The sequence below is a fragment of the Balaenoptera ricei genome, chromosome 7 (assembly GCF_028023285.1).
Source record: "Balaenoptera ricei isolate mBalRic1 chromosome 7, mBalRic1.hap2, whole genome shotgun sequence".
Lineage (NCBI taxonomy): Eukaryota > Metazoa > Chordata > Mammalia > Artiodactyla > Balaenopteridae > Balaenoptera > Balaenoptera ricei.
This window is the reverse complement of record NC_082645.1, coordinates 118,921,111-118,937,732: the sequence shown is the minus strand read 5'-3', so window position 1 is coordinate 118,937,732 and position 16,622 is coordinate 118,921,111. Positions and strand designations below refer to the sequence as shown.

At 42.5% G+C, this 16,622-nt stretch overlaps 1 protein-coding gene across 34 annotated transcripts in view; it reads right to left on the bottom strand.

Moving 5' to 3' along the window:
• Positions 1-16,622, bottom strand: part of LRRFIP1 (LRR binding FLII interacting protein 1) — a 147,429-nt gene that overhangs the window by 46,431 nt on the left and 84,376 nt on the right. For 14 of the 34 annotated variants that reach the window (XM_059929041.1, XM_059929048.1, XM_059929047.1 and 11 more), the window contains exons 3-8: positions 14,524-14,541; positions 11,145-11,192; positions 9,480-9,524; positions 8,804-8,854; positions 5,797-5,835; positions 2,193-2,246 (exon numbers count right to left, since the gene is read on the bottom strand). The exons of 4 other annotated variants lie outside the window; for them this stretch is intronic. In XM_059929041.1, the coding sequence (XP_059785024.1) occupies positions 2,193-2,246; positions 5,797-5,835; positions 8,804-8,854; positions 9,480-9,524; positions 11,145-11,192; positions 14,524-14,541 (255 nt within the window). The remainder of the gene's footprint in view (positions 1-2,192; positions 2,247-5,796; positions 5,836-8,803; positions 8,855-9,479; positions 9,525-11,144; positions 11,193-14,523; positions 14,542-16,622) is intronic. 16 more of the 34 variants (XM_059929049.1, XM_059929016.1, XM_059929025.1 and 13 more) reach the window with 6 other exon arrangements.

Sequence of the window (16,622 nt, the reverse complement as noted above, 5' to 3'; positions counted from 1 at the left end):
CAAAAGGCAAATATGGAATGACACAACCAAACCAGTATTAGTACTCCAGGAATGCCGAGGCAGCTAGAGAACTGATACCCTCTACTACAGCAGAAACTCTTAACCACTAGGGGTTCTAAGCTGTGTTTTACTTTTCAGTGTTTATATCTCAGTGAGGTCGTGTGATTTAACTATTATCATTATTTAACTATTTATATTTAAATTTAGCTATTATTAGTTGTAATTCCTTACTAAATCTCATGATGGACCATCTATAACCTCTTAGTCTAGACTTTCCGTATGACATCTCTTCTTAGGTAACTAAAATTCCATTTATTGCACAATTTTCACTCTTTCCTCAGCCCAGCACATCTGAGGGCTACAGCTCAGCCCCGAAGCTCCAGGGAGGAAACAGACATCATCAGTCTGGCCATCTTGTTCCTGCCCACAGACTGGTACTTCCGACGTCTATGAAATTTCTCATTCCCATCCAATTTTTCTCCAAGCCCATCCTTACACTGTTCCTGGAGTTTTCTGCTTCTATATAAGATGCTACATTAGAAGTACGTTACTTGGTCCTTCAATCATTATATTGGGGTGGCCAAAAAGTTTGTTTGGGTTTTTGTAACCCGAACGAACTTTTTGGCCAACCCAGTATTTCTCGATTATTTATTAAATCAATTTTATATCCAATTTCACTCCGTGGTGAACAGTTTTATAATCAAGTTCTTTTGTATCTGATTTCTAGAGGCATTACTTACTCTTAACTAAATCATAAGGCACACTTCTACCGTTACAACGTAAAAATCAAAGATTAAAATATATGGATATATGTACGATGTAGAGCTTGATGCCACCTTGTATGGTCACAAACATGCTGGCAACTACATGTTTGGGATGTTCTACAGAAGAATGTAATACTGGGTAGAAGTTGGACTAAAGAACTTCTAAAGTAACTTCCAACTCTGAACTATGAGTCTTTGTGATGGATATGGTGAAACTATGCATGGAGGGTGAAAAGTTACTAACTAGTCAATTTAACCCCAACAAGCAGTGGGGAGCCGTCAGAGCTCCTGCCCTATAAAGCCAGCACTAAACAGCCCTCAGGGACGCTGAGCACAGGAAGCAAAACTGTCCACATCCTGTAAGAACGGAATGGATGTTGCTTGCTTCTGTCCCCGGAGTGCTGTATCACCTTAAAGAAAAACATAACAGAGCTTGAGAAAGTCCAAAGGCTGTCAGTGCAAAAGGCAACATAAATAGGAAGACACAGCCTTTAAACTGGGAGGATTTTTTAGTTTGGAACGAGAAGAGCTTAGCTGAAACAGAAGTGTATGCAATCCTTAATAGGAACGAGAAGGTAAAACCGGACTAGGCAGTTTCAGAACGCTAAGAGGGTGTCCCGTTAAACCTTTGAAACCTGAAAATATAATTTAAACGTATATATGATATTGCTTAATATAATTAAGGTAAATGAAAAGAAATACTGTTTTATACAGCTAGTAAAATTTATCACTACAAGAAAATAAATGAAGCAAATGCAGGAACAGGAAGATTTTAGATAATGTAACATATAAGAGATCTGCAGCAGGTCAGGAAACTGAATTAAAATGTATCTGGTTTAACCATCTGAAATCCCCAATGACCTCCTTGGTAAACCCTGAGACCTCCCCCACTTCTTCCTGACTGCCCTGCTATCGGTTCATTTCTTCTTCTCTCTCCCCCCCCCCCCCCCCCCCCGGAAAGCCTCCCTCTGCTTCCTGCCCTGGAGCTATGACCACTGCGAGCATCAGTGTTCAGCAAAACACAGGCTCTAGGGTACGTGTCTTTGAAATTACAAATGAGAGGTGGACAACAGTGGAAATGTTGAATTTAAGTATATTTGCGGGTGGAATACACTTCATATGCACATTACACACATCCACCCAGGGCAATAAGATAATGAAGGAGCTAGTACTTAAAATTCGACCTTTTAATACCTAAGAGATTCCTTTCAATGTCGATCTCTTACCTTAACAGTTAGAATGTTAGAAGATGAACAGTCTAAGATTGCTAACCAACTGAAAAACATTAGCTTTCATTCTATCATGCACACACACACACAGAGAGAACTACTATAACACAGAAAAGAACCAAAGAAGCTAAATGTAGCGATATTTTAAAAAAGCTTTGCAGCAGCCTGTTTGAATTTCGTGTCATGCAAATTTACTAACCCTGCCAGATCTTCTATTCAGGGGCTGTGATAATTCTCCATCATAACCATTTGTCTGTTTCAGCGAAGAAAAGGAGAAAAACGGACATCAGTATACAAACGCAGACACAGGTACAGATCAGCAGGGAAGAGTTAGCCGGGTATAAAGTGAGTTTCTGGAGTGCAGCGGATGGACACGGCCAGGGTAGCACACATCCTGGCAGGCCCCCCCGCTGCCTCCACGCTCCTGATCTGCTCGGGAGAAACCAGCCCCGTCGGCGGATCACATCACCCTCTTAGTGTCACTGGTGACTAGGGGGCACTCACTCGGGGACGGGAGGAAGTGCCAAGTCCCCATGGAGTGAGGCTCACGGGCCTGGGTGCACTTGCTTTCCTCGGCAGTTTTTGGTTCCAGTTTTGTGCTGGTGATGCGGGAACCCCAGCCTGTGAGGAGCCTGGGCGCCAGGCAACGTGGGCTGATAACCTCCACCTGAGTCAATTCGTCTTTGGTTCTTGGTTCAGCAGGAAGGCCTTAAAAACCACGGCTCATTATGAAGCGGTATTCAGAATATTCAGAGAGAGCTTCTACTCAATTTATAATTAAATGCAAACGTTCATCACGGAAAAAATGTATCATGGCAGTATGTCCTCTCTATCAGTTTTTCATTCATCCAGTCCTCCTACTTTATTTTTCAAAGTGAAATCTGAGCACATATTTCATGATTTCATAATTTGTTCTCCAGAAAAAAAAAGGATTAAGTTAAGCATATGCTTGTCTCCCTTCTCTTTCCAATTCCCAGCCAAAGCTCGGGCTCTAGAACTGCTCTCATTCATCTATAAGGAAATTTCTGCTGATTCAAGATAAGAGCTGCCAAGTGTCAGGGACATAACCAGCTCCTGAGACAGAAAAAGGAGGAGCAGTCCCCACAACTGCTAAAAATGGAAGGAGATGCCAGGGGATCATGGACCTGAGTCCAGATTCCAAGTAGAAGCTTTGTCATATAACTTTAGGCAAGTTATTTAATCCACTGGAACCTCTACCTCCTTGGCTGTGAAAACATGCATGGTAATAAATACTTTACAAGACCATTGTGAGGATTAAAGCTGATTAAAATGAGTGCCCAGATCAGTGCCGACTGTATGGGTAAGTGCTAGGTACTGAGGAAGGACAGGATACGTTTCCTTGTTAAAAGTTTGGGAGAGGGGAGACGGTTCAGCACATATTATGCAGCTGTGACGTTGATGAAGAATAAATATATGGATTTCCAGGCAGATTATAAATCCAGATTCATGAAACCCTGGCTATAAAACTGTGTACTTACTTGTGTTACAATTCAAAAGCAAGTCTATTCGAAGTTTCTAAATGAAAAAGAGTATGTAGAAATCCTTCAAAATTAAAATTTAAAACTATGAGTACATTAAAACATTTCTGAAATAAATTTGATAGTAAAAAACCTTTGGAGATTGGCAGGAATTTTATTCAGTCTAATTTCCTTTTTTTCTCTCTCGAGAGAAATAATCTTGCATGTCAAGGACTTGTATGTTTCAGACCTCAGTCTTATTCCTTTGATATCTGTTTAGAAGCTAGTTTCTGGAAAAAATTAATATTGAAGGCTAACATCAATCAATTTTAGATGATTTTTACCTTGCTAATAAATAAGGAAGAAAAATGTATTACGTATATAAACCCTCTGGCTTTCCACTGTTGCTTATATAAAATACATACTGCTGTAGATGGATTTTTCCTTTTTGATCTTCTCATTCTCTTATTTAGCCTGCAGCGTAAAGCAGAGGGTGGGTGAAGGTTGGGAGAGCAAATGCCCTCCTTCAGTTGTCCCTTTCTCTTCTGGCCTTCCACGAAAATGCAGGAAAAACCCTTCTTTTGAAGGCTTTGTGGAACATCCACACTTTTCTGTTGTAATGAAACTCTGTCATAGAGAATGTATCCCTACGACGTATTCCCAAATCTGTAGACCTCACCAACAACATCTCTGTAGTGAGAAGTACTTTGACCTTCTTAAAGAACACACCAACTTTCTCCTCTTGGGTAGTTTTTCTGTGTTGAATTCAGATGGGTGGAGCTGTTTTTAGTGGCATAAGAGGGTAATAAGGAGAGTTGAAAATTAACTGCAACAACATTAGAATAAAAAGTCCACTGAAGGCATATATCACCTTCATCTTAAGTCAGGTCTCGGATGTTCACCTAGCTTTGTTTTACAGAATTTTTTTTCAACACTCCTCAGACCACCTGCATCCTGGGCACGGGGCGCGCTTCCCATCCTAGGACATCGGAATACCCAGAGGCCCGGCAATATGCATTTTAACAAGTTCCCCAGGTGAATCTTACATATAGTAACATTGAGAAGCACTGCTCTAAGAGAGAACAAAATAAAGACATTCACCAATCAGCACTGTCTAAAAGAGGATAAGCAAGATATATGAATAAATGTCCCATCAAAACCAATTATTCTAATGGTAGCTTGTGGTTAGTCAGAATGCTAACAGCTACATGCAGTGCTGTCAAAGTATAACCAACTTCACGCGTGACCATGCAAAAGGCAACTGTTATTATTTTAATGAATAGTTTTAGGTATTCTTCTACTGAGTCAAAAGACAGAGCACCTTCAAGGGCATTAGAGATGGGAAACAAAATAAGAAAGGCAAAATCACAGCGCTGAAGTGCAATCCCCGATGCACTCAATTTAGTTTTAAAGAGGAGGACAGCAGCCTCACCGGGAGACTCCGGGGACCAGCGTGCTGCGCCGACGTGTGGTCCTGTGAACCATCATCTTAAGGGTAAAAACATACTTTAAAAACCGGAGTTTGCTAGATATTTTTTCAGTGCAATGGAATGAATGAAGCACAAAATCCTTTTGGAAAAAGTCCTTCAAGCGAAGAAGTGGATAATCCGCTATAATAATTTCAGTGCTGAGTCACTCTAATGCTGAGTGTGATTAATGCTGGTGAGATTACATTTTTCTTCCTTTCAGTGTAATTTAAGTTTACAGGTTTTCAGAAGGCATAAGGCGTACAAACTCTTCTAGATGGATGTAAGAAGGGAAATTCTGAATTTAAATCTAAAGGCTTCGTTTTTGTTACCGGATTTGGGGTCTTTCTCAAAGAGCACTTTCTGGCCAAAGAGCCACCTGGGACATTTAATTTGAAAGGATACAGATTAGAAAATAATAAATTTTTCATTAGATAAAATGACTTTAAATTCAATCTCTTAAAGGAAATGTAGAGGCTTGGGAATTCTTGATCTGAGTTCCCTGAAGAAGACACCATCTTTCCCATCTGGTGTCTGCAGCTGCTACCCCAGAGCCTGGCAGACTGCGGTGCTCACAGGCCGCCGGGTGAGGGAGATGGTCAAGCACCCACACCTGGGTTCCAGACCCGCCCATGAGGGTCAGAGCTGTACCCAGGAGGCTCCGGGGAGAAGAGAGCTTGCTGTGGTGTGTGCACCTGCCCTCCGGCTCTCAGTCCCCAGGTAAGAACAGGTGCGTGGCATGTGTGTCTTTTCAAACAAAGGTGTACAAAGGCTCATGAGATTAGTGGAAACGCCACAGGTTATTATCTCCCACGCAACACTATTAGGATCAGGGCACACGTCTGCCCAACCATCTCACCCAAGCGTAGGGACCCCCGTACTCCAAGTCAGGCTGCGACTGTCAGAGGAGGGATGGAAGAGAAAAACAACAGAAAAGAGTTGCCCAAAATCAATTAAAAAGCTACGTAAGGCATAACAGAAACATAAAACAAAAAACAGGTAATCTTGAAAATCTTAATGAAATTAAGTTTTTTTCATGACTTCTAGGATCTCGTGTGGATTTACAAATGCAATTACGTTAGCATCACCATAAAATCCATTAGCGTTAAATAAAACTTCCACGGCAGATGCTGCTCTAATTCATGGAATCTGAAGCAGTCTGAGCAATCCTTTCTCCTCCTCTACCTGAAACATTCTATTTACATTAGGCAAAAGGTCAACAGATGTGTCACTCTCAATTTTTTAAGTAAAGAAAATTAAGTACTTATGGTATCTAAATCTAGGTTTTCTGAGAATGTCCATACAAACGCTAGAAAAAAAATTTCCTCCATTTTTAAGGGTTTATCATCACTGTCAGTGGAGTGAAGAGGGCCTGTATTTTGAGAAAGTCAAGAGATAAAAGATAGGGTCTTTGAACTTTGCAAACAAAAGATTTCCGAATATTAAAATATGAAAAACAGCAGAGATTGGCCCTACGCAGAGATGGAATGAGATGAGCCCCCTGGCGGGGGAGGCGCAGAGGGGAACCCTGCTCGCCCACCAACCAGGAGAGGCCACTTCCGGGCCCCCGAGGGGCTTCGGGATTGATGCTGTCACAGAACCCTGGCCCTGAGCAGGCCTCCTCGCTGCTCTGGGCTTGTTCTATGTCTGTAAAAATTAGAAGGTTTGACTCTTATCCCCAGGATCCAAGTTCTCAAGGTCTGTGATTTTTAAAGAGAGTTATTTCTTTAGATCAAGTGCATCACGGGAAAGAGCAGGGGAGCACGCCACCCGGCTAACGACGAAAACCCATCCACTGCTGACTTTCCACCTTCTCCCCGTCTCTTACTTAGCACCCTAATTGTGGAGCTCCTCCATAAACTTTTATATCCTAAAACAAATAGGCTTGTATCTTGGCAAAGAATGGTGTCCAGCACAGAAATTTAGCTCATTTCCGGTTAAAATCGTTGAAAATGAAATAAATGCTATAAAGACCCAAACAACCACTAATAATACAATGGTTTTAAGCTCTTTGGGATCAGGAAACCCTCTGAGAATCTTAAGAAAGTGACAGATTATTTTCCCAGAAAAATGCAAGTACAAACAAAATCTTGAATACAATTTCAAGGAGGATCGCAGATGGAAAATGCTGTTTTGAAACAGAGTTTGGGTTCTTTCTCCAGTCTCTCTCCTATTCTCTCTTGAGCCCAAAACAGTCAGGTTTTGCCCTCACTATTTCCATTAAAAGTGCCCTTGTCAAGCTCACCGACATCTTGGCCAATGGTCATGTGAGTCCTGTGCTCACATGATCACTCCCCTTCTCCTGGAAAAGGTATCTTCATCACTTGGTTTCAAGGACCCGACCTCCTCCTGCGCCTGCTGGACAGCTATAATTTCTGACCCTTGTCTACAGATTCTGCAAACTGAGTTTTGCATTGATAATGTTTGGGTTACATAAATCTTACTTCCTCTCGCGTGAATCATGTCAGAGGGCATGTGAGGAAGTTACAACTACATGGCTAAGGAGAAAGTTTCAAATAGCAAGGAAGCTCTTTTAACTGACTTCACCTTTGAACCGTAACTTTCCGGCAAAACCACGGTGGATATGCTTTTGGCACTTTCAGGACAATGACAATTGTTAATGGCAAAGCAACAGTGTACAGCCATCCCTCGGTATCTGCGGGGGTTGGTTCCAGGACCCCCCCAGATACCAGAATCTGCAGATGCTCAAGTCCCTTATATAAAATGGCGTAGTATTTGCACATAACCTACGCACACCCTCCTGTACACATTCAGTCATCTCTAGATTACTTGTAATACCTAATACGATGTAAATGCTACATGAATAGTTGTAAATACAATGTAAAATGCTATGTAAATAATTGCCAGTTCAAGTTTTGCTTTATGGAACTTTCTGGACTTTTTCCCTCTGAATATTTTTAATCCGTGATTGGCTGAATCACGCAGAACCTGGGTATATGGAAGGCTGACTGTATCACCTTTCTAGTTTATTGTTATAAACAGCTAAATTAAATGTACATTTGGTGCGTATATAAAAAGGCTAGGAGTTGTATCACGATTTAATTGCCACGGTGATTAAGTCCTTCAGTAAAATGGAGTGGCTGCGTTGAGACCGAATTATTACCAGCAGAGAGATGCAGCTTTAATCCAGTGGTTAAACTACACCGACACGCTCAGATTAATTCACTGACTTAAAGGACTAAGCAAAACACATTTTTCTCTACTTCACTTCCCAAAGCATGCCATGTTTTCAAGTATAATTATGAAGCTTTTTGGAATGTTTAAGGAAAAATGTGTATTTGTGTTTATCAACCATCAGGCTGTCAGTGATGAAGAGATTTCATTATAGTTGATGAAAGGAAAGGCTCCTGAGGCCCCAGGCTGGATGGATTCAATGTGCTCCAGTTTTCCACCGGCAGCCTACAGCAGCTTTCAAGGAGCTATAGGAAACATCACTGAATAATAGTTACTTTAACTTGTAGTTACTTTAACTGAGATTCCAATTTGCTGGGGAGCATGTGGACTTCCGTAAGGACAGAATGAGCCTTCATGCTCCCCTTCACCACGCTAGCAATGAGGCAACTTACTCTAAATGGGGCAGTTTTGTGATGTGGACCAACATGAAGAAATGAGGACGTCCACTCCGGGGAGGAAGACACAACAAAACTGCTTACGCTTAGCAATAATCTCTCTACATCACAAAGAGACATCCCACCATTGAATAGACTTTAAATAAGCACCTTAGTTAGATACTGACTATGTAAGGCTACAGGGATAATGAACAAGAACTTTGAATGCAGGGATGGAAGGGCCAGGAACGTGGACGCAGACTGTACCATGCAAACTCAACCATCCTGGTTACTGACCCTCAGACTTCCGCGGCTACCCACTGACACGCGCTCATCTTCATCAGATGCCTAGGAAAAAGAAAGGATGAAAACAACCATGAGGAGACGATGTAACAGACACAGAGAAACCAATGATCAGCTCTCAGAGGGAAGCGGCTGACCCGACACACGGCAGGGGGGCAGATCAGGCCCCTCTGAAAATCTCAGTGCACGTGAGCCTGGGTTTTCGCCAAAAGGGCTTTGTTTGTGCACCTCTGTTTAACAGAAGACTGGTTCTGGGTAACACGACTTTAATTTCATTACAGTGATGGTGTTCACTTTGCTGGTAACCTACAAACATGTAGCTTAATGCATATTACTCTGCAAATTATTCATGGGTATTCAATAGCGAAAAAAGCACTAAAACTGTCATGAATATATTAATACTCAGAAAATTTTCAAACACTCTCCCCTCACCGAAGTCAGGTCAAAATGCTAAAAGCTGAGTTCACAGTCTTTGTTTAGGTAACAGTATCAGTGTTAGTTAATTTCTTTCATAAGTATCATTAAGATATAGATATAGATACAGATCTATAGATAGATGTATATACATATAGATAGATGGATAGAGAGACAATTTATGTATTTCAGCCATTAACACTGCAAATCAGACTTCAGTCAAAACGCCGAGGTAATGAATGAACACAGTACTAACCGACGTGCTTCTTCTGGATCTACGGGAGTAGCGCTCACTGTCTTCCTACCAAAGCAACGGAGGAAACAGCACAGAAAGGTTAGGGGCAGACACAGGAGAAGGCTTAGATACTCCATAATACAGTATTTCTGATATAAATGTCAAACAAATATTTTCTTTGCTTTTGCTTAAAGGCTTCAATTAAACCACTGGGGGAAAATGTTTTCTTCTAAAAGTGGGTGGGGGGCTTAAGCACACAAATAATCGGCATATTTCATTTTGGCTTTAAAAACAAGTGCGCGTTGGGTGAAAAGCAGGGTCTTAATTTTTTCTGAATCTAACGTGGTCCATTTAAATCAGCCTACTTTTCTTCTTACATTCAAAACCTTACTCACTTCTCCTCAGGAATCGGAAGAGAAATCATTTTCGTAAGAGATCCAATACGGATGCCACCCTATCTGCTATATCTTGTGCATTCTAAGGTGCTCCATTTTGCATTTGGACGTCTCTGAAGTCGGGGCATATCTTATCATCAAAGTTGCTCATGATTATAATTAGCAACTTTTTTTTTCTTTCTCAGTGGTATATAAAACACTGACACATCTTTTAACTGTGTCTTACGATTTGATAAACATACATCTGCCTGTGCCATATAAACTTAGAATGATGGTTTACACATAACAGAGGTTGAAGTTAATAATTTTTTAAATAGAGGAATTGTGTGTTCTTTATATTTCAACAACTGTTTTCTTTTATATTATACACAGATCTCTAAATGTTAGGTAATTTTATGCTCCCTTAGATTATTTTATGTGTCAGGGACATCTAATAGGACAGTTCCATACTGGCCAGGTTCTCAAGTGCTACAGGTATGTGATGATGTCCATGAGGCCAGTCAGCAAGGTGACAAGGACAGGAAGAGGTGGGGAGCGCTCAGGTGGATGAATTCATGAGAGGAGGCATGAAGCCGTGATCCCTCGGGACCAGTGGACAGCTCTTGGAATACCCCCTCTTCTAGAACCTCCCGCCAGGGGGCAAGATCTCCCCCTGGGAGGGTTGTAAGGACAGGGGTATCGTGAGGGGCGGGCCAGCTCTTAACCGACTAAGGAGGACAGCTAAGTCGTGCCAAGAAACAGGGTGAGAAGGTAAAGGAATGTTCTCACCAGAGGACAGTGGTTTCTCAGGCACAGCTGACGGGGGTGGGGGTGGGTACCCAGCAGCGAAGTCTAGAGGTTGGAATGGGGTGACCGGGCAGCTGACTGTAATCGTGAGTGAAGGAAACGCAGCATCACGTGTCCCCCTGGATTCCAACTAGAGCTGGCTGGACCGGATGCTCGTGGGAAGGTTCTCGTGCCGGGGGCACAGGCCCAGCCTGAGTGTCCCCAGTGGGGAGTCCACTGCAGAGGAGATCGGGGTCATGGTCGGGGTGGAGACCCTCACAAACGCTGGCCTGGAAGCTCCAGGAGTCAGCTGCTACTGAACAGACCTGACACCAACGCCTGGCCAGGGCCCCTTCTAACCAGGCTTCACATGGGACGTAAACAACCAGGCCAGATGCAAGCACGCCCAGCAGGAAATCGCTCAGTATTAAATTAGGGGGCAACAGGGATCTAGCCACGTAATTAGACTGGGGAAGAATCCAATTACAAACCATCTGAGCTTTTAAAAATCAGATTCAAGGCCTACCATCCATTGCTCGATGTCGCCCCACTTTGTATCCAGCCCATAATATTTCTACAGACAGAAGGGAAAGAAAATTAGGCAAGAAGTGCAACGGTAATCGCATAGGACACTGTTCTGACATGCATTTCCAAACTGTTGCCTAGCCTCAGGGTCAAGGTAGCATGCCAAGGCAAAGCAGGGAAGCACATGGTCAGGCTCTGCCCCCCAGGCAGCCTGTGAGCCTGTGAAGCCTCCCGACCCGCTCCCTCGGGGAAGACAAGAGAGCCCAGGACAAAGCAGTCCTGGGACGAGGGGGTGGCCTCGGAGAGACCAGGAATCCAAACTGAGCCCAGCAGCTTTCAAGCCCCTCTATAAAGCTGTCCATGCCTTCAGAGCAGGTGTACTGCAGGAATAAAGCACGATTTAAGAGAAGCCAAAGCCATTCCCGTCTTGCTACAACAGGAGTGAGAACACCAGAGGAAAGGGGGAGAAATGGTGTGCTGCCCCTAGATTTCTGGTACACTTGCTCCAGCTATCTGATAGCCATGCTAAATTTAGGCCCTCGAGAATTTCTGGGCTGTGGACGTCTTTATAACATGCCACTGATGGCAAGATGACCAAGTAGTCTGTTGCAGAAGAGGTCTTGGCCCAGGGAAGAAAAATTCTGCTTGGTGTTTCTTTAGCCAACACCTCCATGTTTTCAGCTTGCCTGTCTAAACCGCAATGGCCCAAGTTGGAAACAGAAAAGCAGATTCAGGGTGGCTACTACTGTTACTAAATACAGCAATTCCAAATTCAGGTGGGAACCCAGGTAGACACTCAAATAATGGGGCTTTGCTGTTCTCCTCACTTTTCCCTCAATTTCTAATAAGAAAAGCAAGAAACAACCATCCAACCCTCCCCTATCGTATGACATAGATGGGATTTTCCTCTTACACGTGAAAAGCTTATAATCAGAAGAAAAAAATTGGATGCTAGAGTACACGACAATTTTTGAAATTGTTTTACAATTACCAAAACAGGCTACTGTTATGTTTGGTTTAGTTTCCATTTATTTTGAAGGGCGGCCAGATTTAAAATATATATGTGGCTCTTCGATGGTCTTGCCCCTTTCTCTTAGAGGTGGCAGCAAGTAGAAAATTGGAAGAAGAAAATCAGGAGGGAGAAATTAACAATGCTTTAAAAATTCAAACAATACAGAACCCTAATATCCGAAGCACATAAGCCAAATCTTTTTCTGTTAAGTTCCTTTCCTTAGACTATAAATCGAGAAAGGAAATAAACGTAAACACTTCCTAAAGTCATGTTTTAACATCAGTTTAAGTGAAATGCAACGGCTTAAAGCTATTCTGCGTTCAATTCATGTTAGCCCCATTCTCACTGTGAAATTCCAGATGTGAAAATTTGATGCCATCAACCCTCCTTTATCTCATGGCTTAATTACAAAGACAGAAAGAAAATGTGGTTTTTAAAAAGGAGGGGGCCTACAGAAATTGACAAAAAGTAAATTCCAAAAGAAGTCTGTGTTATCCGATTTTCTATTTCCATATTTCCCTTTTTGGCCAATTCTATACCCATATCAAATACTGCATTCTACCTATTGCTCTTTTTAGGACAAAAATAAGAATCAGTATTTAAAGTCTTTCCTCGAGTCCACAGGTGGCCTTATAAACAGCTGCTGTAACTCTACAGCTACATCTCCATGCCATTCCATGGAGGGAGGACACCCTTGGAAACAGTTAAGTGCGGTTAACGAGTAGTCCTGGTGTTAGCTAGCAGTGGCAGCACAGCAAACTCTAGAAAGTGTACGATATTGCAAACGTAAACTGCTATGATTAGCCAGTGAGTCATGCAGAAGGAAGCAAAAGCCAGACGAATGAAGAAGTGCTTGACTTTCAGAAACAGCTTTGATTCCGCAGGAGAAAAACCGTGATGGATGTAGCTGATGGGCTGGAACAGAGCCTTACTGCTTCCTTTTCCGTTTCCTGAGTCTTAGTGACAAGGAAAGCCTTCCTCTCCCTTGGACACATCTTTATTATAAAAATGTGTATCTGTTCTCCCATGGAGGGTTTCCTGTTCTCCCTCTAGTTGTACTTTGTATACAAATGACCATCCTGACAAAGTTCTACGGGTGCATCCCTGGTGAGTTGGTAAAAAGAAAATAATCTCGATCCAGCACCAGATGGGAATGAATCAAAGTGGAAATGACCAGATAGGAGTCCCTTGTCTAGGTTTTAGGCAATTATGTTCTGCTCCATCGGATACTGTGATGGTTCCCAGCCTTGTCTTTTACCTATGAAATTCTTACCTAGATTCTCTATGTACGGGTTGGAACTCTAGCTTCAATATACATTTCCAAGTGGACCCTGCAAAAACTAACAAAGTCCAAATAGATTCTGGCACCTACTTAACTGGTTTCTTAACACTCTGAGGGACAGTAGTTATGCAGAGTGAGGGGGGCAGGAAGGAAAGGCAATTTGGAACTGTAGCTGGTAAAGGAATCCAAAACCAGAATTTTAAATTTATTGATATAGGGTGTTTAAAGGGTTGGCATGTTCTAACCTATGAAATTAAGTCACCTTATTTTGATTTTCTTAGTTGCTCTCAAAGACAAATACAGTTCTTCTTTATCTATAAACTAAATAAATTTGTAAACACGAAGCTATCACAGGTGTCGTAAGTAACAACAATTCATTTTTGGGAAAGACTCACTGTAAACACTTTTTATAAGTTCTCAGGGCACCGCTTACTCCTTCCTTCGTTATTGCTGGATCAGGAGTCACTGACTGGGTTGTTTTCCTCTTTATTTTCTGTGTCTGGCCTGCTCAGTGCATTTATTTCTAAACTTCAGCTGCTTTTACAAAATACTAGGAAACAGAGAATACTGGGGATAGAAGGCAGGTGTGTTTTATTTAAGCTGTTGGATTTTACTGTTACATCCTCGTTTTCTTTTTTTACTCAGATTTTAAATCAGTATGTAATAATCTCCTAATGTGTGGTAATATGCCTTGATAGCTTAAACCCTTTCTAATAAAATTATATGAGAGGATAATCTTTCCTTTTAAATATCTGATTGCAAAAGGTTTTCCAAATTCTGAGGTGTGACTTTTATTTTGTCTTAGAGTTAATTTTTCTTCTTAAACAATTTTCTAATTTCTTGAGAAAAGGGAGATGGGAAAAGTTTTCAATACACAGAAATGTATGCTGACGGCTGCTTTGCGTGTGGGCTGAAGTGGGGACCTAAGCATTCTTGTTGAAACCGATTCATAAATAAAGCAGTAAAAGAAGCAGTAAGAACTTCAATGAGTTTTCAATCAAAGGTGTTATTTCTGAAAGGTGACCAGGTCCTTGGCAAGGGAAAAAGAGTACATGCAAATTAGGAAATAAAGAAGGAAGAGCCTACCTTTTGAACCTGATAGATCTATAGAGGAGGGCAAAAGAAATTGGGAAAGAAATATAAAATCCAGTTACAGAAGTATAAACATCAGAAAGAAAGGTTCTGTAAGTACCTAGAAATATGAATAAAAGCCATATTGGAAAAAAGGTGAAAACTGGTAAAATATGAATGAAAAAAACCTCTTGAAGTCTCATGGAAATAATCAGTAATTTCATAACAGATTTTACATTCTATTTTAGATATGTTGGTGAAACATAGGCATGTCCACACAAGTCTACAAGAATCCTGCTACTATTCTAATGCAGAAGTTTGCATAACCTGTTACCGTTAATGGGAAAAAGAACTTCCATCTTCAATTTAAAATTTCTTTTCACCGTGATCAAAGTTTAACAAAAAAGTACAGAAATTTAATTGGAAAGTCAACTGGTCAAATTCACAAAGAGTGAAGACAGAGGCTTTCACATTCTGATTCATGCAGAATACGTGGAAAATTCAACAGATACAAACAGAATACCAGGAAAATTCCAGCCAAATGGAGTGATCACTGGAATATAAGTGAAAAAAATTTGAAAAGCTTATTATCATACCTTGACACATTAGTTTGCTCTAGAGCTTTCTCCTAATTTTGTAGTAATCTCTAGGTAAGACTGAGATGTCTACTCCACCCATCCGTTCATTCATTCATTCAACAAAACTTGGACTGAGTCAGGCATCGTCCAAGGCACTGCCACAACTACAAGACTCGAGACTTGGTGCTTCTAGTCCTACGTGGGTGAGCACAGCTCAATATATTCAACACTATGACTATTAAACATTGTGCCTCCAGCAGAGATGTTTATCAGGTCAGTAGCAACAAGAGATGCGCTCTGGTCATCATCACATCACCTGGGCATCATACCACCATTTTTTTTCCATTAGTGTAGGTTCTCGAACAAAGTAAGAGGTTCACTCAGATTTCCCAAAGAATATCTACATATTCTCCCTAAGAAATCCATTAAAAAGGAGCTCATAATCCTTTGAAACAGCCCCCAAGCACAGCTAATGTAGTCGGTCCTCACCATCCGCAAGGGTGAAAAGAACCATTCTGGAGGGTGCAGTGGGCGGCTTGGAGGGCTGGGGCTGCCTGGGCCACCTGGACAGATCTGCAGCCGGCTCGAGGCCCCCATGTCCTCAGGGTCTGCTGGGGCTTGATGACAGGTCTACTCTCCTCCAGCACTGGTGACACTTCTCACCTCTCCTCTGTGTGCACTCTCATGCTGGCCTTGGAGGGTCCCAGGCACTAGTGCGGCTTCAACCACGACCCATCTCTGACACCCCCCGGTGGTGATGCCAGCTTCCTGCTCTCCTGAGCCCCCAGCGACGGTCACTGCTCTCCAGGCATTCACAGCCTCCGTGTGCCTGCAGCCGAGCTGACCTCCTTGTCAAGGAAAGCCTTGGTCCTGCTCAGAAGCACCTGTGCAGAGGTGGGGTGGCTCGCCAGCCGGTGGAAACAGGGATTGTGTTTCTCAATTTTTACACCAAAGTATCAACCCTACTAGTTAAACACGGCTCTTCCAAAACATATTCATTTCCACTTAATCAACAACTTAAAATGCCAGTGCCCGGGCTATCAGATTGTATAACCTCAGATTGTGGTGCTATTTCTAATAACAGGCCCGGAGATGTGATATGCGGAGGGGAGACCGAGGGATGTTGTCTGTACACCGTCCTCAGTCCTAAAAGCGCGTCCCCAAACCTGCAAGCTTGTCTGTCTCCTCTCTCTAGATGTGCACACGAACGCCCGTGCACGCCCACGGGCCCACCCGTGCACACTCCCCCAGCCCGGGACACGGGTCACGTCAAGAATCAGCTAGACGAACAGCTGCTGTCCCCGTGTTCACAAAGCGTGTTCACAGCGGACACAAAGGTCCGTTCTGTGTTTATATGACGAGCCCTGAATCAGCACCAAGGAAAAAACTTGTTTTTCAAGGTGCACGTCTGCTTGCAAAACGCTGGGGACTACGTGGATCTTCTCTCGCCTTGGTGGCGCGCGGCAGCATGCTCTCTGCCAAGGTTAATCCCAAGGTTAACACACGGACGCCGCCCTTTGCTTTCGCTGTTGGTTA